The 26,937-nt window shown below is 39.4% G+C and overlaps 2 protein-coding genes across 2 annotated transcripts; one reads left to right on the forward strand and one right to left on the reverse strand.

Moving 5' to 3' along the window:
• Nucleotides 1-1,493: 1,493 nt before the first annotated feature.
• LOC103286375 (olfactory receptor 13C3) lies at nt 1,494-2,497 on the reverse strand. Its single transcript, XM_008141839.3, has one exon. The coding sequence runs from the start codon at nt 2,445-2,447 to the stop codon at nt 1,494-1,496; it is 954 nt and encodes a 317-aa protein (XP_008140061.2). The 5' UTR covers nt 2,448-2,497.
• A 12,683-nt stretch (nt 2,498-15,180) lies between these two features.
• LOC103286573 (olfactory receptor 13C8) lies at nt 15,181-16,143 on the forward strand. Its single transcript, XM_008142129.2, has one exon. It carries the CDS (start codon nt 15,181-15,183, stop codon nt 16,141-16,143), a length of 963 nt encoding a protein of 320 aa, XP_008140351.2.
• The last annotated feature ends 10,794 nt before the right edge of the window (nt 16,144-26,937 follow it).

The raw sequence follows: 26,937 nt of genomic DNA on the forward strand, positions 1-26,937 counted from the left end.
TATATAGAAACCTGGGTCAACCCAAAGGAGATGGATTGGCAAAGAACGCAGCCTCTGCGTAGGAGATATATGGTCATGTTGTGGCTCTAAAACAGGAAAGAGTAAAATTAAGAAAATAAAATCAGCCCTAGCTGGTTTGGCTTAGTGGATAGAGCTGACGCCTGTGGAATGAAGGGTCCCGGGTTTGATTCTGGGTAAGGGCATATGCCTCGGTTGCAGGGTCAATCCCCAGTAGGGGGTGGGGAGTATGTGTGCAAGAGTCAGCCAATCAATTATTCTTTCTCATCACTGATGTTTCTATCTCTCTCCCTCTCCTCTCCTCTCTGTAATCAATAAAAATATATTAAAAAAGAAAGAAAATAAGATTAAAGCTTAGCTATCATAATGGACCAAGAGATTATGGGAAAGCTAGATGGTAAAAAAAAGAAAAACTATGATAAATTTATTGAAGAGTTTCAATGCATTGGAGAATGAAAAAAAACCTGATTTTATTTCCCCAATCACTGTTTTTAACTCTCCTTTGGATCCTTTGAGAACATCTCAGACAGATTTGAAATGTTTCTGTTTATTTTGGCATAAAATACCTTCTTCCCTCTTTTAGATAGTTCTCTGCTAGTCTGCAGTCTTGAAAGTTCAGCAGGTCTTCATTCATGACGACAAAAGCCAAATGCTCTTTTTTTGCAGGCACCCAAAACCTTAAGAGTTTTTTTGTAGCACACCCTCACTTGGCTTGCATTGGAAAAAACAGCTTTCCCATTCTTCCACAGGGACTGCAGGGAAACACCTCTCACCACTCCGTTGTGCACTCCCCAAAAGGTAGAAGTTTCTTCTCCTGGCCTGAACTTTTCTTTATATAGATATGGAGGGAAAGACAAAGGAGGGTGTGGCATATTAGCAGAGTGATTTTTATGGGGTGATATCCAGCTCTTGTAATTATTAGTTTTGGTAAAAGAGGTGCTTAGTAGTAACTTTTAGTCCTCAACTTGGAGTCTTAGCTTCAATTCTGAATTTCTAGGGCACTACAAAGCTGGTACTATGCTGAGTCCCTTCTCCAGTGGAACCTGGTTTTAGTCATTTCCTTACTGCATGGTAAGGTAACTATGGCTTACAAAGAAAGTCCATCCAATATCATTTAGGTAGTTTGTGTAATTACAGATTTTGTACTCTTGTCTCTCTACTTCCAAAGCTGTGTGTGATTGTTTTCTACAATATTTCCACACAGTATAAAAGAAACACTTATTTTAGATATCACCAGGAGTGAGACGCTAATAGAATTCATTGTTCTTGTGTGATCTGGATCAGAGCATATTGGAAGCTGAGTTTATAGAGAACTATATTTATCAGTAATTCTTGCTGTACAGGTTTAGGGAAGGAGAAGAATAAAAATATTTCTCCTTCACTATGCTTTCCGCAAAAAGGTTCTTACTGGTTTACCTATGAGTCCATCTTTGTGCCTATTACACACAGACTTATATTTTCTGAATAGAAAATATTTATTGAATAGATTTTTTGTTCAGCAGATATTTCACAGCAGCTTTTACATCCTTATTTCTCAAGCTATAGATTATAGGATTTAGCATGGGGGTCACTACCCCGTAAAAGAGGGAAATAAGCTTGTCTGAAGTTTGCAACTTGTCTTCCCTAGGCCGTTCTTGAGACTTGGGTTTGGCATACATAAAGAAGATGGTTCCATAAAATATGATCACCACAGTCAGATGTGCTGAGCAGGTGGAAAAGGCCTTATGCCTCCCTGTGGCTGAGTTCATTCTCAAGATGGTGTAGAGGATGAACATGTAGGAGAGAAAAATGACCAGCAGTGGAAGAACCAGGAACGCCACATTGGATATCACCATGGTGATAACATTGAGGGATATGTCAGCACAAGCTAGCTTAAGGACAGCTAATATTTCACATGTGAAGTGATTGATAATATTATTCCCACAGAAAGGCAATTGCATGGCAAGAGATGTTTGCACCATTGAGTTAATTCCGCCGGAGAGCCATGACACAGAAGCCATCAGAACATACACCACCTTGCTCATGATGATGGGGTATCTCAAAGGGTTACAGATGGCCACATAGCGGTCAAAGGCCATCATGCCGAGGAGCAAACACTCTGTTGACCCCATTGCAAACCCAAAGAACATCTGCACTGCACATCCAGAGAAGGAAATGTTCCTTTTCTTTGAGATTAAACTCACCAGTGTTGAGGGAACAGAAGAGGATGTGTAGCAGATATCCAGGAAAGAGAGGTTGCCCAGGAAGAAGTACATGGGGGTGTGAAGACGGGAATCAAAGATGCTCACTATGATCAGAACACCATTGCCCATCAGAATCACTAGATACATAACCAGAATTAGAGCAAAGTAAATGATCTCAGTCTTTGGGTATCCAGAAAGACCAAGAAGTAGAAATTCTGACACAAATGTCTGGTTAATTTTATCCATGTCATCTGCTTTCAGAAGGAAGATGCAATATAAAATGCATTCACTGCCAAGAAACACTTGTAAAAATTACCTGAACAATTCGTGTGTGTTTTTTAATGGATTACAAGGAGTATTTGCTTGAAGCTCTACCATCTGGTTATCTTCAACAATGTATGTAACTAGACTACAATAAAATTGGGAAAGATGGAAGTTCCAGCACCCAATGCCAATATATGAAGATCTACCTCTGATCAGACACAGAAGTAATATTTCCTGCTGTTGAGGACATGACCCTGAGTTGAGATTTCTAAACTCTTGACTAATTACTAATTATAAGCCTGACTTCTTAATCTATCCCAGAAAGCAAGCAGTGGAAATGGCAAAACACTGAAAATTAGATTTGGAATTAATAACGATGGTCAAAATTTCACAGCAACTTTGATTTTTTTGGTGCATATATCTTTCTCAGCATGCATACCTTAGGTTAGTCAATTTAATTATAGATTTTATAGACAATTAATAATAACTTGAATGGCATTAACTGAAATTTAACATGTTTAAACATAGTTGATCTCATATTCCAGCCCCTCTGGGTATCTTCTGTGAGACCATTGCACATATCAGCTCCACATGAATGTTATAGATAATCTTCGGAGAATATTACACAGTCTCTTCACTTATTTTATTCTGTAAAATAATAGGTAAATCAGAGTATATCTTGATAATTTATTCATTTAGTTCAACCTAAGAAAATTAGGTTTAAATATTTTATATAAATACATATGTGTGTATATGCACCACTTTATGATTTATGAAATATAATCTTTTATATTATTTCCATTTTTTCAAACATAAAAGATGGAACTTCTCCAAAGTTAACAAGGTAGCAAATAAGCAGAGCTCGAAGCTCCTATCAAGCCTAGTTCACAGCTTCACTAACTTTCATTACATATGAACCATCTGGGTATCTTGAAAACTTTAGATTCTGCTTTAGTGTTCAGGGCAGCTCCGGAGATTCTGCATTTATCCTGGGTGCCCAGGTGATACTTATGCAACAGGTCTGAACACACAGGTAGCCTACACCAAATTGGTAGATTATGTAGATTTTTCTGATCCAAATAGATTTTCATTTGCTTTATGATGGATGGGCATGCCATCCTGAAAAATGACAAGAACATACTTTTTTGTTTTACAGAAAGCTCCATATTCACATCATGTTTGTAAACATCCTAAAGAGAAAATATTATTGAAAGACAAAGTTTTTTAAAGTAGGCTAAACCTTGCCAGATCTTTAACCCAGTCATATTGTCAGCACAAAAGAATAAATAAAAGAATAAAGTAAAGTGCCTGCCATTACCAAGCTGACAATTCAGTTGGATACAGGAAAAGTACATATGAAAAGATATTATAAGTATAATTACATTATGTAACTGAAACCGTGGAAAGTGAAACCCTGGATAAGAAGGAACTACTGTCCTTATTGATATATATATATATATATGACATGCGTTTAACATACTGGAATAGTCTCTCAGGCTAAAGTGAAAGTCTGGTTTGAAGTTTTGAGCTCCTAATTAGAGCTGCAGTCTTTTCATTTTAAAAATGGTGATAAAAATATCTGCTTTACTTTTCTTGCTCAGGTATTATACGGAAATAATGAGATAGCACAGGAAAATTGCTTTGAGAATTATATTAACAGACATTTTATAAATAATAATGAAATAATAAAATTATTCACATCTGTATTTTGCTGACAATAAAATGAATATTAAATAACAGCCTTACTGTAGATTGAAATACAGTTTCATGGTATTGAAGACTTACCTTTCTACTGATAAATTATTCCCACCTCCTAAAAGAAGCAGTTACTTTCTTCTTAGTATTAATGTCAGCATTCTGAATTTAAGGTCAGCTTCAACAAACAATGCCAGATTCCACAGATGTGAAAGAATAAATATTTGTAATATAACAGTTGTAATTGCTCCCCAATTCCCAAAGCAATTTAAAGTTGGAAGGATAGCTCTGTGGAATGAGAAAACTTTTGGGTGTGTTAGGGACAGTGTCCCACAGACACAAATAAGATTGTTGTTGGGAATAAACTGTAGCTAGACTAAAGCACAAAAATGAAATGACATTCTCCTACCCACATAACTTTGGAAACAGGGGCAAATGTTCACCAAATTAACTTTATAAAATGTGAGAGCGTTTTAACTCAAAATATGTTTACCAAAGTAAGGTGATTTCAAAGTAAGAAATTACACATTCAAATGATAATTACCACCCTGGCCGGTTTGGCTCAGTGGATAGAGCGTCGGCCTGCAGACTCAAGGGTCCCCAGTTCTATTCCGGTCAAGGGCATGTACAGGGGGATGTGCAGGAGGCAGCTGATCGATGTTTCTCTCTCATCGATGTTTCTGACTCTCTATCCCTCTCCCTTCCTCTCTGTAAAAAAAATCAATAAAATAGCCCTAGCTGGTTTGCTCAGTGGATAGAGCCTATGCCTGTGGACTGAAGGGTCCCGGGTTCGATTCTAGACAAGGGCACATGCTGGGGTTGCGGGCTCGAGTGCAGGAGGCAGCCGATCAATGATTCTCTCTCATCATTGATATTTCTATCTCTCTCTCCCTCTCCCTTCCTCTCTGAAATCAATAAAAAAATATTTTTAAAAAATCAATAAAATATCTTTTAAAAAAAGAGAAATATTTCAAATGATAATTACCAAAACAAAATGCTAGAATTTAAAATGATCTAGCTTGGCTGGTGTGTCTCATCAACTGAGGAACCAAGAGGTCATGATTCCCAGTCAGGGCACATGCCAGGATTTTGGGCTTGATCCCCAGTGAGAGGGAGGGGGTATTGGAGGCAGCTGATCTATGATGTTTCTCTCTTATTGATGTTTCTATCTCTCTATCCCTCTCCTTTCCTCGCTCTCTAAAAATCAATAAAAACATATTTTAAATGATCTACATATTATAAACAGATATTTGATGTGAGTTAAAGGCATTGTCATTTAACAATTGTCTATGAGTTATTGTTTTTTGCTTAATCCCTTCACTTTTTCATCCAGCCCACAACCCCTGCTCCTCTCTGACAGCTGTCAGTCAGTTCTCTATGAGTCTGTTTCTATTTTTTAAAAATATATTTTATTGATTTTTCACAGAGAGGAAGGGAGAGGGATAGAGAGCTAGAAACATCGATGAGAGAGAGACATCAACCAGCTACCTCCTGCACACCCCCCACTGGGTATGTGCCCGCAACCAATTACATGCCCTTGACCGGAATTGAACCTGGGACCTTCCAGTCCGCAGAACGACACTCTATCCACTGAGCCAAACCGGTTTCGGCAAGTCTGTTTCTATTTTGCTTGTTAATTTATTTTGTTCATTAGATTCCACATGTAAGTAAAAGCATGTGGTATTTATCTTTCTCTGACTGATTAATTTCACTTAGCCTAATACTCTACAGGTCCATCCATGCTGTCACAAAAGGTGAGATTTCCTTCTCTGTCACAGCTGAGCAGTATTCCATTGTGTAAATGTATCACAACTTTTTTATCCATTTACTAGAGGCCCAGTGCACGAAATTAGTGCATGGGGGTGGGGGGGAGGGTGTCTCTCAGCCCAGCCTGCACCCTCTCCAATCTGAGACCCCTTGAGGGATGTCCGACTGCCCGTTTAGGCCCGATACTCCAGGCTGCTGGCTCCCAACTGCTCGCCTGCCTGCCTTCCTGACTGTCCCTAACCGTTTCTGACTGCCAGCCTGATCACCCCCTAACCACTCCCCTGCCAGCCTGATTGATGCCTAACTGCTCCCCTGCCAGACTGTTTGTCCCTAACTGCCCTCCCCTGCAGGCCTGGTCACCCCTAACTGCCCTCCCCTGCAGGCCTGGTCACCCCCAACTGCTCTCCCCTGCAGGCCTGGGTCCCCCGCAACTGCCCTTCCCTGCAGACCCGGTCGCCCCCCAACTTCCCTCTGTTGGTGTGGATTCATAACTGCCCTCCCCTGCAGGCTTGATCACCCACAACTGCCCTTGCTTGCAGGCCTGGTCCCTCCCAACTGCTTTCCCCTGCTGGCCTGATCACCCACAACTGCCCTCCCTTGCAGGCCTGGTCCCTCCCAACTGCCCTCCCCTGCTGGTCATCTTGTGGCAGCCATCTTGTGTCCACATGGGGGCAGGATCTTTGACCACATGGGGACAGCCATCTTGTGTGTTGGAGTGATGGTCAATCCGCATATTACTCTTTTATTAGATAGGATAGAGGCCTGGTGCATGGGTGGCGGCCAGCTGATTTGCCCTGAAGGGTGTCCTGGATCAGGGTGGGGGTTCCCTTGGGGTGTGGGGCGGCCTGGGCGAGGGGCCTGTGGTGGTTTGCAGGCCAACCATGCCCTCCGGCGACCCAACCGGAGGCCTTGGTATCTGGGATTTATTTATCTTCTACAATTGAAACTTTGTAGCCTGGAGCAGAACCAAGCCTTCTGCTTGCTCTGTGGTGGCAGCCATTTCTGTTGGGATTTATTTATCTTCTATAATTGAAACTTTGTAGCCTGGAGTGGAGGCCTAGGCCAGCCAGGGCTGCAAAAGCTTGGCTTCCTCCATCACCGGGGGCAACCCTAGCCTCCTGCTCTCTCCAGCTCCATGGCTGCCACCATTTTTGTTGGGATTTATTTATCTTCTATGATTGAAACTTTGTAGCATTGAGTGGAGGCCTAGGCTGGCAAGGGTAGGTGGAAAGCTTGGCTTCCTCTATTGCTGGGGAAACCCAAGCCTCCCTCCTGCTCTCCATGGCTGCAGCCATCTTGGTTGGGTTTATTTGCATATTTGTTCCTGATTGGCTGGTGGGCGTGGCTGGTGGGCGTGGTGGAGCTACAGTCAAATTGCATATTACTCTTTTATTAGATAGGATATCATATCAACACAATGTTATATATCAATAAAAATTCAGAATAATGCCCTCGCCGGTTTGGCTCAGTGGATAGAGTGTTGGCCTGGAGATGGAAGGGTCCCAGGTTTGATTCTGGTCAAGGGCACATGCCTGGGTTGCGGGCTCGGTCCAGCGTGCAGGAGGCAGCCAATCAATGATTCCCTCTCATCATTGATGTTTCTACCTCTCTCTTCCTCTCCCTTCCTCTCTGAAATCAATAAAAATGTATTTTAAAAAAATTCAGAATAACACAAAAACATAGATTCCAAGTTTTTCTGGTTTGAAGAACAGAGAAAGAGTTTAGAGTAAGAGGAATTGAGCTCTAACTTCTTTCAGAATTCTTTTTTTTCAATGGTCCTTCAGTGAAAAGTACCACTGTAGGCCAAAACTATAGACATTAAATCAACATATAATTTCATAGTAGACAAAATATAGAGCACATTTGAGAAACTAATGGATATGGTAAAATTGTCCATCTGCCTACAAGTGTATATTTTGTGTGTCCACCATGCTCAAGACACATCTTTTTTAAAAAAATATTTTAAAAATTTATTTATAGAGAGAGAGGAATGGAGAGGAATAAAGAGATAGAAACACTGATGAGAAACATTATTGATTGGCTGCCTCCTGCACACCCCCCACAGGGGATCGAGCCCACAACCCAGGCATGTGACCTGATGACAAATCAACCCGGTGATCTCTTGGTGCATGGGTCAATGCTCAGTCATAAGCTACACTGGCCAGGGCTCAAGGCACATCTTGAGATGTTGCTGTGATAGAGAAAGTAAAGCAGAAAGTTGTCTGCCTTTAAGTAGTTTTCAGCCCCTGCAGGAAAACTTGTTGCATATACATATTATAGGCAATGAACAATATCTTTTTGTTGCTCAGTTACTCATTCTTTAACAGAAAGATAATAATAGTATCTACCTCATGAACTATAATAAGGATTATATAAATCAATAGTATATATCTCATGTAAAGTGCATAAAATGGCCCCTTCTCCCACTCAGTTGGTATTGTCTGTTATTAATTAGCATTAGATTACAGACACCTGAACAGAATAACTTATATCATTTAGAGTAAACTAAAGAAGAAATATGTAGGAGATTAGAGAGAAATTACTAATTTGAAAAAGTAGGCTTATCTGAAAAAGCTTTAACCAAAAAATATTGAGAAAGGAGGATTCATTTCTGGGACAAAAGTTGAGTTTGAATGCAGACCCTTGTTATTAAAGATAAATTGTTTTTTATACAAATTTACATTCTGTCCCACATGCTTTAACTCTTACTTGGATCTAGAGGGAAAATAAAGCTTAGTTTTAACTTTTTATTGAAATTTCATTGTTAGCTTAAGTTAATAAAATCTTCTAACCTCACTTTCCCTGCACTCATCGCAAAGTGGGGGATGCAATATTGGAAAAGCTCATTTCAGGTTCTCATTGTGAGCAAGGGGGCAGTGCTGCAAGTTGATTGCAGCAGCTGAGGTCATAAAAGCTGGATTTGAGATATTTTTCCCCCCTTCTTATACTGGTTGGACAACATTCAGCAAAATATTTTCAACTTTCAGAGTCTCGGGCTCTACATCTGTATAATAGTGACATTGTACTAACTGATGGTAATATTCTGAGAAAAATTGCAAATATTTGAAAATTCTATGCCAATGAAGGCAATATCTATGATTAATCATAGGACATTTTCAGATAATTTCAGAAAAGAAAAAACAATACTTACTAAAGAGTTTTTCTGTTTGAGTTTTTAAACCTTCAAATACTATGGTGATATAGACAGTGATGTAAATGTCTTATTTAGGTTGCATTGCAACAAGGATATACCAATTATATGATATAATTGGATCTAACTGCATTCTCCCTAGAGTTTTGGAAAGTTTTTAATTTTCCATGTTTACAGTCCTAACTTTAGTTTGCTGCAAATATTGGACCACTCCCTTGGCTCACCCAAAAATGAATATAAAATGTCCTGCTGTAATAATGGCTGGTCTTTTTGAGGATGTTTCTGGAGCTCAAAATCAAGAGAAACACTTAGATAACCACAAAGTCTTCAAGAATCTACGGGTTATCATCCTTCCCCCCGCCGCCACCCCACCCCCCGAAACTGAACTAGAAACTCTGGGCCTGAGAGTCAGAACATTTTAAATAAACTCATCTATCCATTTACCTGAGGAATAAACTGGTAAGTACAAACTGGAAGAAAATAATGACAGCACCTGGCTTACTGTATAAATTTCACTAATATCTCCTCACTTTGTCCTGCAGATTATTGCAAAAATAGAATTTCTTAAACTTGTAAAGCGAGACAGCCATTAAGAAAGAAAACTGGTCTCAAATCAAGGAAAGGAAACCATTCCTCAGAGGTATATAAATGACATAATATTCCATCTTCTTTTCTTGTAAATATTGGTGTTTTTTTAAATTATGGGTAAGATATCAATCTATAAGTATGTCTTTGATTTGTTCCTAAAAAAATGTGTGTTCCCGTGTAAAATATTCACTTTAAATTTACATATAAATTTGATTGTGCTATAAATCACAATATCGATTCCTTTTTTAAATGCTTTTCCAGGGATCTATTTATCTTGCTACATAAACATCTGGTTCATTTGCTTCTCACTCTGTAAACTGTTGCATAATGCATGCTCACACGTAGTAGAAGCATTCCTCTAATGATGGACATCCAGATCACCTCTAACCACTTTTTGCCACAAACAATGCAATTAAGAGTATGCTTATGCTATTCCCCTTATAGTCCTGGGCAAGAACTTATTTAGGACATAGTCTCACGACTGGAATCACTGGGACCTATTGAACTTTAATACAGCCAGAGAGTTTTCCAGCATACCAGTGTACACTCCCAACGTTTGGTATCATCTACTACTTTTTCTAGTAAAAATGAATGATATCTCATGAACATTTAATGAGCACTTTTCAGATTTTCTAAGTGTGAGAATCTCTCCAGATACTTGTCAGCCACTTAGAAAAACTCTTCTGTGAATCACTGATTTCTATCTTTTGACTAAGTTTCTACTGGCTTAAAGCTTTATATTTTATAAGTTTTTTTCTCCACTATAAGTTCATATGAGATTTTCTAGTCTTTTATTAATTTTATACTTTTTTTCTTTACATGTAAATTGTTAATCCATCTGGTTTCCACCTTTATGTATGGTAATCTAAGAATCTAATTTTATCTTTTCTCATATAAGAGCATTTTCCTAACATGTTCTACTAAGCTGTTACTTCCCCATTGCTTTGGGGTGAGTTTTATGACATGTTATTCCCATAAAGCATGTGTCTGTATCCGAGATCTCTTTTCTTTTCCACCGGACTATTTAAATGGCCCTGGACCATTATCATAATATTTTTATTACTGTGGCTTACAGTGTGTTTCAAATATGGATGGTCCCCTTATTTTTCTTTTATAAATTTAATTGTTCAAGTTGTATACTTTTATTTTTCCATATAAATTTTAGAATAAGTACTCATATTCCTCAAAACAAAATTAACTAAAATTTTGAATGTATTTAATTGAATATATAAATTAATTTGGGGGTGAAATGGCAGCCTTATATTTTTATACCATTTATTAACATGTTTACCCTTTCAATTACTCAGTCTATTAGGCTGTTATAATTTTTAAATGATTTCTGTAAATATTTTGCACATGCTTTAAGATAAAACACAGGTGCTTCATATTTTTATTTTTATCATGTTAATTTCCATTATGTTTGCTAGTCATTTACTGCTAATATAAAGAACTATTGATTTTTCCATTGATCTTACATCCAGACTCTTACTAATTTTTTTCTCACTAGGTTTTATAAATTTTTCAGTTTCCTTTTATTGCTACTTTTGCCATTTTTTATCTTGTGATTTTGAACAGGATTACCAACTCTATGTTAAATAGTAGCTTTAAGAATGGGCATCCTTATTATAGATCTTAATTAAAATGTACAAACTGTCTTAATTATTACTAAACTAGGGCCCAGTGCATGAAATTCATGCATGGTGGGGGTGTGGGAGGATCCCTCCGCCCAGCCTGCACCCTCTCCAATCCAGGACCCCTGCCGGCCTGATCGCCCTAACTGCTCTCCCCTGCCAACCTGATCCCCCTAACTGCTCTCCCCTGCCGGCCTGATCCCCCTAACCACCTCTGCCTCGGCCCCCACCACCGTGGCTTTGTCCGGAAGGATGTCCATTCTAATTAACATATTACCCTTTTATTAGTATAGATAGTAATTTGCTACTGGTTTTTGGTTTCCTTTTAAGATTAGGAAGTTAACTTCTGTTTCTGAACTTCAAATAGTTTATATGAAAATTATGAATTAACCTTTACCAAATTTATTTCTTAAATCTCATAAAATAATTGCTTTTCATTTTCTTCAGTCTAGTCATAATATGATTTACTGGTGATGTTTAGCAAATATTTAAGAAAAGCTAATAAGAAAAATCCATATGCATACAATAATAGTTCTTACTTCCTTGGATTGTTATGCATAAAATCACTTAGAAATATATATGGCATAGACTAATCGATACATATATTACTATTTTATTTTATTATTAAAATTATTAAAATGTAGATTATCAATATTACTCCATACTTAATGCATTGGTGTCCAAACTATGCCCCTTGGGAACCAAATTGAGGGAGGAAGAGTGAATAAGGTACCAAAAGATCGTGCTTTTTCCTTCCCTGCAAAGCAGTGTAATTTGACCAGAAAAATTCTCCTTTTAGTTTGTTTCCTATATTATGCTTCCATATAAATGTTATTTGCTAAAAAACAATGGTTGCATGTCACTGACTTAATTAAATGTATACATTTTTAATAAAAGTACTGTTATTACAGTTGATCCCTAAGTTATAGTTCTTACATAAAGTGAAAATAAACAAGTTAGGTGTAGTCTACAATACACAACATTACATCACTCTATTCATTATTAAATTGACTTTGTAAATACTTTCAACTCATATCATATACATATGTATGTATGTATGTATGTATGTATGTATGTATGTATTTGAACACAAAATTCCTCATCAAATTGAAGTAGATACTGGAGTAATATAATTATACTAGAGGTCTGGTGCATGAAATTCGTGCACTGGGGGAGGGTGTCCCACAGCCCAGCCTGCACCCTCTCCAATCTGGGACCCCTCGAGGGATGTCCAACTGCTGGCTCCCAACTGCTTGCCTGCCTGCCTGCCTGCCTGCCTGCCTAATTGCCCCTAACCGCTTCTGCCTGCCAGCCTGATCACCCCCAACCACTCCCCTGCCAGCCTGATCAATGCCTAACTGCTTCCCTGCCAGCCCGATTGCCCCTAACTGCCCTCCTCTGCTGGCCTGGTCACCCCTAACTGCCCTTCCCTGCCAGCCTGGTTGCCCCCAACTGCCCTCCCCTGCAGGTCTGGGTTCTCCCTAACTGTCCTCCCCTGCAGGCCTGGTCATCCTCAACTGCCCTCCCTTGCAGGCCTGGTCCCTCCCACCTGCCCTCCCCTGCTGGCCTGATAGCCCATAACTGCCCTCCCCTGCTGGCCATCTTGTGTCCACATGGGGGCAGCCATCTTGTGTGTTGGAATGATGGTCAATTTGCATATAACCTCTTTATTATATAGGACTAGAGGCCCAGTGCATGAAATTCATGCACATGGGGGAGGGGGGAGTCACTCAGCCTGGCCTGTACCCTCTCACAATCCAGGACCACTGGCTTCTAACTGCTCACCTGCCTACCTGATGTCCCCAAACCACTCTGCCTGCCTGCCTGATTGCCCCTAACCACTCCTTGAGGGAAGGTCTTAAGGGTCTGTAGGGTTGGGGTGGCCAGCCTGGGCAAGGGCCCGTGGTGTTCTGCACTTTCCAACCAGGAATGTTTTAATAGGCAGTCTCCAAAAACTTGAACTGGAAAACCTAAAACTTAAGAGTGCTCAGATTTCAGGCATCAGGTGCTATTAGCAGGATTTCTATCCCAATTAAAACTCTAATTCTGAGCTCTCAACAGTCTGGACAAACTGTCCTTCACTATCTCCAAAGTTTCTTATTCGTCACTATCCCATTTTCCTCTGCTTTAAACCAAAGTAACAAGCAAAACCTTTAATTCTGATCTTCCTGCCGCAAGGGAACAGCAAACCTCAATCGAAATAATTTCCTGCCAGAAGTCACATCCAAATACTGTGAGACTGAGGACTATAGGGCTGACTATGTACATGCGCAATAACAGGCTCATGTTCTAGCGGTAGGTGCCCAGGCATCCTCCACAATCCCACAATCCTCTGGTTGCATACTTCAGGTTTTTCTAGATCCTCTGTAAGTAGTGTTTCCTTCAGTCGCGTTGCAACTTCCAGGGCCTCTAGTTGGAGAGGATATTTCTGTTCTTTGACATTGATAGCTGTTTACTATTTGGAATCAGTGAAGTTTCGGGAGTACTGCCGCTGCCATGAACATGTCGGACCCAGGCGCACTCATGAAACAACCACCAATTCAGCCCACGGCTGGCACTTTCCTGGTTCGCAATGAGAAAAGTACTGTGCTGAGCCATTTTCCAATCAGATCTTCCTCTTCCTTCCCCAGAACACTCCAAACCTACTCCAGGCTGACCACCCCAACCCTACAGACCCAAAAAGTGAGAATCTGACTTTCCCCCATCAAACTCATACCCTATTGTGTTGCCTAGGAGCGCCCCTAACCGCTTCCTGGGTGGCGGGGTCAGCTTAGGCGAGGGGCCATGGTGTTCTGGTCTCTAGTTGTTCTGGTCATTCCACTGTTTCGGTTGCTGGGCTTTTATTATATCGGATGTCCTTTCAATAAGGCAACTGTCCTCAATGAGACTGTATGCATATATGTAATGACTGCTTATACCACCAGCACAAACATACTGAGCTCTAGAAAGAGACTTAACCACACAGCACTGCATTATGATTTTGATGGGCCCACGACACTTTGCCTTTATGGGCCCTTTCTTCCATGCAATAATATTACACTTTATATTTACATTGGCATGAAGACAAATATACTAATACTGTGTATTAAAACTTAAAAATTCATTGCTTTATTCAGATTTTAAAAGAAATAAAAACATTTTCATAGTCTCCTAACAGTATGGTAGGTCTACTATGCCTGGCGGATAAATCAGCCTTGTAGCCTTGGGTCAAGCATTCAAATACATACAGGATTCTGTCAGATAATATCAATTACTGAAGTCAACTGAGAATAATATGTTAATGGGCAACTAATATTCATCTCCAGTGACAAACGTAAGAGAGAAGGGTGAGTGTTCTTGTAGAATGGGGAACATGCTTCAAGTCCAATGCATCAGCTATAACTGAGCATGATGATGAAAATGGGTTCAATGTTCTCAGCATTATAATTTATTTTGCGATGAGCTAAAGGACAGATTTTTACACCATATCCCCTGCTTTTACAATGCTGACCTCTAATTTAAATTTAAAGCATAGTGTGGGAATCCCAAACAAGGCACATCTGTCTGCTGAAAACTATGGGCCGCTGATTTGCAGTCAATGTATTAAGAGGCAGAGCCAGTGGAAATGACAAGAAACTGGTTTGGGACCCAATCTTCCCATAATCAAATGTGTTCCCTCTTAACCCTGAGAAAATCAGATTAGGATTCCTGCTCTAGTGGTATGGGTTTGCAGTAAGAAAACAAGTGAAAATAAACAAGTTAGGAGTTATACTGTTGCATCCAAATATAGAACTACATACAGGAACAGAATATGTTTATTAAAGGAGGAACTTTTACCTACACTGTTTTAATAAATTTCTGTTCTATCATCCAGACAGTCTGTTGGAGAAATGGTATATGTGATATGGAAAGGACCAATGACTCCACATTGACAGAATTTGTCCTGGTTGGACTTTCTGCCCACCCAAAGCTCCAGACAGTCTTCTTTGTGCTAGTTTTGTGGATGTACCTGATGATCCTGCTGGGAAATGGAGTTCTCATCTCAGTTATCATCTATGATTCTCACTTGCACACCCCCATGTATTTCTTCCTCTGTAATCTTTCCTTTCTGGACATTTGTTACACAAGCTCCTCTGTCCCACTAATTCTTGACAGCTTTCTGACAGTAAGGAAACGTGTCTCCTTCTCTGGGTGCATGGTGCAAATGTTTCTCTCCTTTGCCATGGGGGTCACAGAGTGTTTGCTTCTTGGCATGATGGCACTTGACCGCTATGTGGCCATCTGCTACCCACTGAGATACCCTGTCATCATGAGCAAAGGTGCCTACATGCTCATGGCAGCTGGGTCCTGGGTCTCTGGGCTTGTGGATTCAGTGGTGCAGACATCTCTCGCAATGCAATTACCATTCTGTGCTAACAATGTCATTAACCATTTTGTCTGTGAAATTCTGGCTATCCTGAAACTGGCCTGTGCTGATATTTCAATCAATGTGATCAGCATGGCAGGGTCAAATGTGATTGCTCTGGTTATTCCATTGCTAGTAATTGCCCTTTCTTACATTTTTATTGTTGCTGCTATTCTGAGGATCCCTTCCACTGAAGGAAAACGTAAGGCCTTCTCCACCTGTTCAGCCCACCTGACAGTGGTGATTATATTCTATGGAACCATTTTCTTCATGTATTCAAATCCCAAGTCTAAAAAGTCTGTTGGTACAGATAATCAAGACATCACTGAGGCCCTCATCCCCCTCTTCTATGGAGTGATGACTCCCATGCTCAACCCTCTCATCTACAGTCTTCGGAACAAAGATGTAAAGGCTGCTGTGAAGAACATGCTGGGAAGGAAAAACGTCTCTGATGGACTATAAATGAATACTGATTTGCACTATGTGACTCGCCATCCAAAGCTGTGGCAGACACAAAATGCAAATGGAGAAAATTACCATGTGAAAACAAATTTACTATCTCATTCAGAACCATACTATGAACATATTTGGGGCCCTGACTGGGTAGCTCAGTTGGTTACAGCATTGTCCAAATACACCAAGATTGTGGGTTTGATCTCTGGTCCAGGCACATACAAGAATCAATGAATGCACAAATAAGTAAAACAACAAAGTTTCTCTCTCTCTCTCTCTCTCTCTCTCTCTCTCTCTCTCTCTCTCTCTCATAAAATTTTTAAAAAGCAGGTCATTAAAAAATAATAAAATATTTTGATTTGGTTGCTGTGGTTACTATAAGTTTTTGTTCTAAGTGCAGAAATAAAACATACTTGTGGTTATAAAATACTATTATGGTCAGACTGTAAACTGCTTGTGATTATGGATGCCTTTGTTCTTTGCTTGTGTTTTTCCGTTTTCTATATATGCACATGCTAATTTTAAAAAAATAAATGTTACTTAAAAAATACTATTATGAAAATACAAAACATTGAAAATCTCTTAGGAAGCCCCAGCAAAACATAATTATTCTTAAACCTTCAGAAAACAATAAAGGCAAAAAGTGTTCTAAAAAGGAGTTTATAACCTAAGTTACATTATTAACAGTTAATTATTCAAGTGATTATTAATCAGCACATGATATATATTCATTTATATATATATATATTCATTTTTAATTTGTTCATTTATTTACTATTTCTGTCTACCACACATATAAGCTTTCTGAGAGTATTCTGAGAGTAGGAACTTGTCTATTACCCTATATAACATTGCAAAGGCCTAGAATAGAACTTGACATATAACAGATGCTCAATAAATATTTTTCAATAACTAAATGAATCACATCTATAAAACTAGAAATGTATTTATGTCATATCTGAGGTGACAATAGTTATTCAAAAAGAAATCTGATCAACTAGGTTGTAATGAAGACTTCTTTCCCACTCTGCATTGAATCACACAGCTCCTACGCAGAAGGAGAACTAGACAGAACTGATAACTGACAGAAGCTGCAATAAGAGGATTAGAAGTGGTGAAAGAGAGTCAAGTCATTCAGTGAACTGAGGAGCTGCAGGGTTTTGGGGGGATATGACGAATATAACTTAAAATTGAGATGAATGTTATTGCTGAGGAGTGCAGCCCTGGGGGGGTGGGGCAGTGCTATTGGAGGAACCGAGTCAGATCTCGTCCTTTGAGGAATCTATGGGAGTTTACGGTTAGAACACAAATCTGAAGCAAAAGTCTTTAACTACTTCTAAATTGTAAAAGTAAGTCCATAATATCTTCCTTTCTTGTTAGAAGGTAATTATTGTTTCTTCATAAGATTAAATAAGTTCATTCATGCATAGCACTAAAAAGTGCCTGAAACATACTAAATTCCAAAAACATTGACTGTTTTTTTATTAGTGGTGGGTGTATTTTAATGGGTCATAAAGCTTTTGAGTATGCACAAGATTTTCATCCTTACTTTTTATGGAGTAATTTTGATGCTATTAAACTATTGTCTCTGAGCTTCAAATCCGCTTTGAGTTGGGATCCTCCCTCATTAGCTAGCTTCTGTTGAATTCTTCCAAAAGAGTTGCTAGAGAGAGAATGGAAGGTAAGTTGGATGAAGATAAGGGACCTCCCTGTGTGTTTCTTGTTCCTGACAGCACCCGGCCAGCTGTGGTTCTTCACCATGACAATGGCAACTCCTGAGCTGCTTCCAGCATTGGTTTCAGTTTTCATTTCTTCTTTTCTATAACCCAGAAGCTACCAGTGCTACCTCCTCAGAGGTTTGAATATGTTTCTCAGCTTTTACTTCTGATTAATGAATAGCCTGTCAAGTCTTTAGCCTTGAAGATCTTTAAAGAAATAAAACACACAATTCTCTGCTTGAGAAATTTAATGAATGAGATAAGAGTGTAAGCAATAGATTTGGTTGGGCTATCATTTTCAGGCACAACTAAATAACAGAAGTTAATGGGCAAGATATTTGTATTTCTTTTGCAGTTTCTTTCTTATGTCTAAAATGTAGATTATGAAAGCCTTATTAGTATACTCTAAAATAACATAATGATAATCATTATGTGAAAAAAATACTAAATAGTTATAGGAGACTCTGAAATACGTGTGAGAAGGAACAAACTTAGGACCTTGAGGAAAATGTATCTTTACTTTCCTAATGCATACCTAGCACCTACCTAAGTTCCATTCCTAGCACATAGTATGTTATTTCTATAAATACTAGAGGCCCAGTGCATGAAATTCATGCACGGGGATTGTGTGTCCCTCAGCCCAGCCTGCACCCTCTCCAATCTGGGACCCCTCGAGGGATGTCCGACTGCCCGTTTAGGCCTGATCCTAACCTAAACGGGCAGTCGGACATCCCTCTCACAATCCAGGACTGTTGGCTCCCAACTGCTCACCTGCCTGCCTTCCTGATTGCCCCTAACTGCTTCTGCCTGCCAGCCTGATCACCCCCTAATCACTCTCCTGCCAGCCTGATTGATGCCTAACTTCTCCCCTGCCAGCCTGATTGCCACTAACTGCCCTCCCCTGCAGGCCTGGGTCCCCCCCAACTGCCCTTGCCTGCAGGCCCGGTCGCCCCCAACTTCCCTTCTCTGCCAGCCTGGTCACCCCTCTCCTGCAGGCTTGATTGCCCCCAATTGCCCTCCCTTGCAGGCCTGGTCCCTCCCAACTGCCCTCCCCTGCTGGCCATCTTGTAGTGACCATCTTGTGTCCACATGGGGGCAGCCATCTTTGACCACATGGGGGCAGCCATCTTGTGTGTTGGAGTGACGGTCAATTTGCATATTACTCTTTTATTAGATAGGATTATTAGATAGGATAGAGGCCTGGTGCATGGGTGGGGCCCAGCTGATTTGCCCTGAAGGGTGTCCTGGATCAAGGTAGGGGTTCCCTTGGGGCATGGGGCGGCCTGGGCAAGGGGCCTGTGGTGGTTTGCAGGCCAGCCACGCCCCCCGGCAACCCAAGTGGAGGCCCTGGGATCTGGGATTTATTTATCTTTTATAATTGAAACTTTGTAGCCTTGAGCAGAGGCCAGGGCAGGCCAGGGCTGTGAGAATCTTGGCTTCTTCCATCGCTGGGGGCAACCCAAGCCTCCTGCTCTCTCCAGCTCTGTGGCTGCCGCCATTTTTGTTGGGATTTATTTATCTTCTATAATTGAAACTTTATAGCCTTGAGCGTAGGCCAGGGCCAGCCAGGGCAGGAAGCCTGGCTTCCTCCATTGCCAGGGAAACCCAAGCCTCCTGCTTGCTCTGTGGCCACAGCCATCTTGGTTGGGTTAATTTGCATACTCGCTCCTGATTGGCTGGTGGGCGTGGCTTGTGGGCGTTAGAAAGGATGTTAAATTGATGCATAAGTAAATAAGTGGATTAAAAACTTCAGAAGGGCCCTAACTGGTTTGGCTCAGTGGATAGAGTATCAGCCTGCAGACTGAAGGGTCCCAGGTTCGATTCTGGTTAAGGGCATGTACCTGGTTGCAGGCACATCCCCAGTAGGAGGTGTGCAGGAGGCAGCTGATGGATGTTTTTCTCTCATCAATGTTTCTAACTCTCTATCCCTCTCCCTTCCTCTCTGTAAAAAATCAATAAAATATATTTTAAAAATAATAAAAAATAAATAAAATAAAATCTTCAGAAGGGTATATATAGTTTTCAAAATAGTTTATCAAGATCATATTATTAGATCCTCATGATAACTGTTTAAGTAGCTAATATTTCCCCAACATTAGATAAAATAAAACCTAGTTCCAAAAATACAGAAATATCTGAAGTCACAAACAGGATATAAAAAGTCTTTGATTTGAACAAAACAACTGACAACTTTAACAACCGAACTAGTATGAAATACAAATTCTTCTAAAGTACATATAAAATATGCACAAAACCTGGTATTTTGTTAGACAGAAAGCAAGAATAACAAATTTGAGAGAGAGAGATAGAAACATCTAGCAGTTGCCTCCCCCACACACCCCAACCGGGGTATCAAATCTACCACTTTTGGTGTACTGGACAATGCTCCAACCAACTGAGCCACACAGGCCAGGGCAAGAATCAGCAAATTTCAAAGAAATCATATTAAATATTCTATATTATTCCAATTAAATTAAAAGTTATTAATTTAAAAAACTCCATAACCTGAGTTAACAACTCTAAATGACTAATGAGTAGCCATGATATTCAAAAATATTTAACAACTTCTATGGCAAGTACTCCAATAAATCAGAATTGAATGCCTGCCATAGTAATGTATGCCAGCTCGATTTCAGCTTTGCTTTTCAGAGAAAAAATTACAAAGAAAAATATTAAAATGTCATGCAACCAGACCTGAACTTGTACCCACTAGTACCACAATACTGGTTGTTTACAGTTAGTAGTCATGCTGACTGATAGAGAGCTGTGACACAGTCTTTGTAAAAGATACCCAAATATCAATCCTGCTAGGAAATGAAAGATAATTGTATATAGTATATTAAAATTTAATAGATATTAAAAAAAACGTTTTTGAGGGAAATTTTCATTTTTAGTTTTTTATAGGAAACAGCTTCTTAATGAAGAGAGAATAAAGGAAAGGAAGAGAAAGGTAAGAAACTATAAAATTTGAATGCAAAGCCAATACACAAGGCATTGTTGCTATATATTTACATCTTATTTTTATTAAATCTTCACAAAAATGCCCTGACCAGTTTGGCTCAGTGGATAGAGCGTTGGTCTGTGGACTGAAAGGTCCCAGGTTCAATTCTGGTCAAGGGCATGTACCTTGGTTGCGGGCACATCCCCAGTAGGGGGTGTGCAGGAGGCAGCTGATCGATGTTTCTCTCTCATCGATGTTTCTAACACTCTATCCCTCTCGCTTCCTCTCTGTAAAAAATCATCAAAATATATTTTAAAAAATCTTCACAAAAATGTTGAAAAGTAGATCTCCTTGCTCTTAATATATAGGTGAAGAGACTAAGACTCATAGAAGTTAAGATCATGCAGGTTCTAAGTGGTAAAGCTAGTTTTCAAAGCATGGTCTTGACTATGGAGACATTATTTCCTCTACTGCCTCCTAGTAAGAAGGAAAATACCTGAAGTCCAGCTACACCTGAATCAGGAAAATTTAAGATATTAGAAGGCAAGAAAGTTAATATAGCCAAACTGAATTTAACCTCAGAATTTCTCCAAAGCTGTTAACTGGATATATAGGTGAATTCAGGAGACTATGACTGAAATCTCACCACCACATCTATCTTACTAATCTATAGTCTATGCAAGTAATTTAACTTCTCTGAGCCTCAGATTTCCTATTTATAGTGAGGATTAAATATGCCAGCTCAGTCATCTACTCATGACAGCACTTCTCTCACTCTAAAGAAAGGGTCTTAGTTTGAAAGACCAAAGAGCCAGGGGAATAAGGAGAGTTCAACTAAAACCACGGTTGCTCTGGTGATAGTGTAACTACATCTACCAGGCAGATGTAGTCTAGCCATCATATGAAATGGAAATTTAAACACTAATGATGGAAATTTAATTTGATGCCGTAGATGGTGTGATTTTTGATGCAAATGTTATAGGTAATACCTTTTCAGGATATGAGAAAAGGTATTAACTCTATGTTTTAACATATATATATATATATATAATTGATTTTTTACAGAGAGGAATAGAAAGTTAGAAATATCGATGAGAGAGAAACATAGATCAGCTGCCTCCTGCACACCCCCTACTGGGGATGTGCCCACAACCAAGGTACATGCCCTTGACTGGAATCGAACCTGGGACCCTTCAGTCCACAGACCAATGCTCTATCCACTGAGCCAAACCAGTTAGGGCTGTACTCTATGTTTTAAGGAAGAAAGAAGGAGGACCACTAAAAGGAGAAGCAAGTTGCAAGAGATAGAAAGAGAGGTATGGAATGTAGAGTCACCAAGATCACAAAAAGGAGAGCCTCGAGAAGCCTAAAAGGGAATATCCTAACTCTAAGAAAGGAAATTGGAGATATGACCACTAGCGATACCAGAGATGTTCAAGTAGAGAAGAGGGACCATGACCCAGTTGGCTCAGGAATGGCTCCTGGAGGGCAGGCTGGAGAGTCATCAGTGGTAAGGCCAAAGCTGTCAGAGCATCAGTAGGACCGTAAACAAAAATAAAAGAACAATAATTTTACTGAGCCCAGATAGAAAATTATCATGACTGTGTCTAGACAACACCCATGCGTTTTCAGAGAAATGGGAAAAGAAAGGAAGGGCCCTCTTCCCGTTGCAGAGCAATTAAAATGAAGCAAACATGTCAGTGAGTAATGTTTTATGTAGCTCACGGAAGGGAATACATTCAACATCACTTAAGTTGCAGATACATTTAATTCTCATAAAACCCTGAAGATATATGTGATTTTCTACAGTAAGGAATGTGGAGTCCAAAAAAAGTTACACAAATTGCCCTGGGTCACATAGCAAGAAGTGGCACAATTAAACAGACTCCAAAATTCATACATTTCCCATCACCATTTTATATATATATATATCTGCTAAAAGACCTTCCTATCCATCTCTTTAGCAAATAGAGAATGATTTTCAGTTCTATATGACCTCTGCTGTAAAACACAATGGTTCCAAGGAGGCCAGTCAGCCTAGGAAGACATCATTTCTTTTCTACTTGTTATCTCATAACCTGGTAATCTCCTCTCACGGGAATATAAAACACAGTCAGATATTTACATCTAAGCAGAGAACTACATCTCAGAGGGCTTCATTAAAAGTTGACTGACCTACTTCTCTCTGATACCAAGATACAAATAGGTTACATAGGGATGGGATCCCATGTGCTTGCAACTAAAGTCAAGCTTGTTAAAGTAAACTTGTAACTTTTTAACAACATTCCCCTCAATACATTTTCTGGAGGGAATCTGGGGATGTTCCTAAGAGAGTCAATTCTCCTCCTTAGTCACAACTTCTATGAAAGAAAAAAATGTATGAGATCATCACAAGGAAATTCTAAAAGTGGAATCATTTTATTCTGTGAAGAGAAAGTAGTCCTCTATGCACTTGCCATCACCATGTCATTCATAAAATGTAATTAGATAGAGTAAAGAAGGTATATCCTAATGAAAACATTGCATAGAGGGGGTGATAAGCTGATGGGAAAGGGAATAATATATAGCACATACATTTTATTTAGTCAAATAGAATTTAAAAGAGTAGTCACAGTCCTCCGCCCTCCATATTGCTTTAGACTCAACTTGTTTTACTCAAGTGCATAGCAGTGAAGATATGTGAGTTTGTGACTCCTAGAAGACATAAAGTCATGCAGATGGTTCATTTTTGTTCTGGGAAATGAATTGAGGGCCCATATAATTAATGTTGTGATTAAAAAAAATAATTACATTTGTTTGGAAATAGAATGATCTAACTTTTAAAGTACAAAGTTATTTTTTCTCCAATATTCATGTGTAAGGACACCATAAAGGAGAATCCTGAGTAGGATTCCTCCTACCTGGAGTAAAGTTCAATCAGTATTAAGATGTTTTTCTAACTCTGGATTTAAATAATCTATGATAACATTTAAATATGGTATAAGTCAAGTACTTAGGTCAGGGCCATTAAGATGATAAATGGCAACTAAACAAAAATGGTAAACGAATAATCATATTAATCAGCACACGTTTGAAATGCACCGGTCATCATATCCATTCAGAATCAACTGTGAGATAATTAAGACCCTCAAAGAGCAACCTTCTCTATCCGGGTTCTTTTGGAGAACAACGAATAAACTATTTGCTCATCTGCATCTAGATATGTGAAATTTATTACAGCAATTTTAATATACGGATGCCCAAGGTTTCTAACAGTAGCTATATGATCAGATATCTATGAGATGGTTCAGTGAGAATATATCTGTACTGATTATAATACAAATGTGAGTAAGGGCACTAGGGCTGACCAAACCCCCTTATCTTTTTTGTTGGAGATTTCTTACGATTGCTCAAATTTGCAATGCAAATTTAGAGGACTCAAACTTGAAATATGTCTCAAATAAATACGTCATTTTTAACATTGCCTAGCACTCATCAGAACTACAAATGTATCTATCTGTCCCTTTGGCATCTGGTAGCATTGGACACAGACATGTGTGGTGAGAAGGGAATCAGCCCATACTTACCTGCCAGGGCCTGTGTTCCTGTCTTCCCTTTTCTTCACCCACACCCCAAGCCACACAGAGTTCCAGGAATGTAGGATGAGCTACCTTAGCCCTGGCTGCAATCAAACGCCCAAAGATGAGCATGAGAATGACAGCCCAATACTTGAAAGTATGAATTCTGCTTTTTCCAAATATATTGTTTTAGAGGAACCTGTGAAACATATGAAAGTCAGAATGCAACATTTCCTCTCATCTTCAGGAAAAAGTTGCTGTCTAGAAGGAAGTCCTTATAAGATAGCAAGTGGTGGTCATTGCCCAGTTTACTATAAATGTGAAACTGTGCCCTAACAAGAGATGATATTCAAAAGAATATTTAACAAGTAAGATATAGGCAACAACAAATCGTAAGGAAAGCACAGCTGAAATGACATGTTAGGCTGCCAGCAGAGGGTGGTGGTTTGATCACTATCACAGTTTAAGATGATCCATCCTGCTGCTGTCTGAAGACTAGACTGAAGGAAGGCAAGAGTGAAAGCTGAGAGGCCAACAGGAAGGCGTTACTGAAATGCCACGTTAAGCAGGAGCTCACGACTTACTGGAGCTGTACATTACTCAACTTTGTCTCCCACAGCCTTTTGGTCTGCAAACGTGCCTGCTGAGTTAAACTGACTTGAATACATTTATCAGGAAAAATGAGCCTCTTCTAATGTAGATGGAATTATTTTAAATGACTTACCAAGGCTTTTTGTAATCAAATTTAGTAAGTTATATAATTTTATCTCATACAAGCAATCAATATTTTCCCCAACTCATTAAGGAATAGATTAGATTCTTTGGTGGCAGTGGTTCATTTTGATATTCTTTCTATTGATTTTTATAGCTTCATATTGGAACACAATTACGTCTATTTTATTTACCTAAACCAACTAAAAGTGATTCTTTTTAGTATCAACAGTAAGCAAATTGTTCTCAAACTCACTGATTTGTAATTAAATATAGTAATGTTAACCATTTTTTATGGAGGGCCTATTAAATACCAAGAACCATGGTAAGTAATCTTTACCATGTAACAACCTTGTCAGCAATCTGTAAATACTTTAAAAGTTGTCACAAGAAAGGAATATATACTTATTTTTTCTTGTTTGAAAGGGAAAGATGAGTTGCATATAGAGTTTTATATATAAAGAACATTCTAACAATGACAATTGTGCCCAAATAAGCTGTGTGGCCTCACTGGGTTTGGGGAGAGAAATAAGATGAATGTCAAGCATACTTAGATGTTTTCTGTCATCTCATAAGGATTATAACTAGATTAATTTAAAGATGATTTCTAGCTCTAAAATCCAATAATTTAGACTTTGACTATTTTACTGGCCCAATTGTATGTATATGCATTTAATTATATTTATCTCCACTCTCATAAGGATGAAATTTTAAAAAATCAAGTCAGCCCTAACCGGTTTGGCTCAGTGGATAGAGCGTCGGCCTGCAGACTCAAGGGTCCCAGGTTTGATTCCAGTCAAAGGCATGTACCTTGGTTGTGGGCACATCCCAGTAGGGGGTGTGCAGGAGGCAGCTGATCGATGTTTCTCTCTCATCGATGTTTCTAACTCTCCCTCTCCCTTCCTCTCTGTAAAATAAATCAATAAAATATATTTTTTTAAAAATCAAGTCATAAAAGAAAAGTCCATTCATATATTTTTAAAATATTTTTATTGATTTCAGGGAAGAAGGGAGAGCGAGAGAGAGAAGCATCAATGATGAGAGAGAATCATTGACCAGCTGCCTCCCCCACGCCCCGCACTGGGGATGGAGCCAGCAACCTGGGCATATGCACTGACTGGGAATCAAACCTGGGTCCCTTCAGTCCGCAGGCCGATGATCTATCCACTGAGCCAAACCAGCCAGGGCAATATTTTTATGGATCATATGAAAATTAAAATAACATGTCAAAAATAAGGAGGAAATCCACACGTTGGAAAAGTATTTGCAAAAACAATTGGAGCCCAGCCAGTGTGGTTCAATGGTTGAGTGTCCACCTATGAGGTCACAGTTCGATTCCTGGTCAGGGCACATGCCCGGGTTGTAGGCTTGATCCCCAGTGTGGGGCGTGCAGGAGGCAGCCGATCAATAATTCTCTCTCGTCGCTGATGTTTCTATCTCTCTCTCCCACTCCCTTTCTGAAATCAATAAAAAAAATTGGAGAGAAAAGTGTTAATCTATGAAGAGCTTAAGCAAATTAAAAGGAAAACTATCAAATTACCAAGAGATAGTCAAGCAAAAGATGTGGATAGACAACAAAAGAGAAAATACAAGTAACAAATAAACATGGACTGCCCTGGCTGGTTTGGCTCAGCGGATAGAGCGTCAGCCTGCAGACTTAAGGGCCTTGGGTTCGATTCTGATCAAGGGCACATGTCCAGTAGGGGGCATGAGGGAAGCAGCCAATGATTCTCTCTCATCATTGATGTCTCTATCTCTCTATTCCTCTCCCTTCCTCTCTAAAATAAATAAAAATTAAAAATAAATAAAAGAAAAAGTCATAGCTGGTTTAACTCAGTGGATAGAGCATTGGCCTGTGGACTGAAGGGTCCTGGAT

This window comes from Eptesicus fuscus, chromosome 15 (genome assembly GCF_027574615.1).
Source record: "Eptesicus fuscus isolate TK198812 chromosome 15, DD_ASM_mEF_20220401, whole genome shotgun sequence".
NCBI lineage: Eukaryota > Metazoa > Chordata > Mammalia > Chiroptera > Vespertilionidae > Eptesicus > Eptesicus fuscus.

Excerpts from the sequence above, each read along its gene's own strand:
- LOC103286375 (XM_008141839.3), bottom strand. The coding sequence starts at position 2,447 with ATGGATAAAATTAACCAGACATTTGTGTCAGAATTTCTACTTCTTGGT.
- LOC103286573 (XM_008142129.2), top strand. The coding sequence starts at position 15,181 with ATGGAAAGGACCAATGACTCCACATTGACAGAATTTGTCCTGGTTGGA.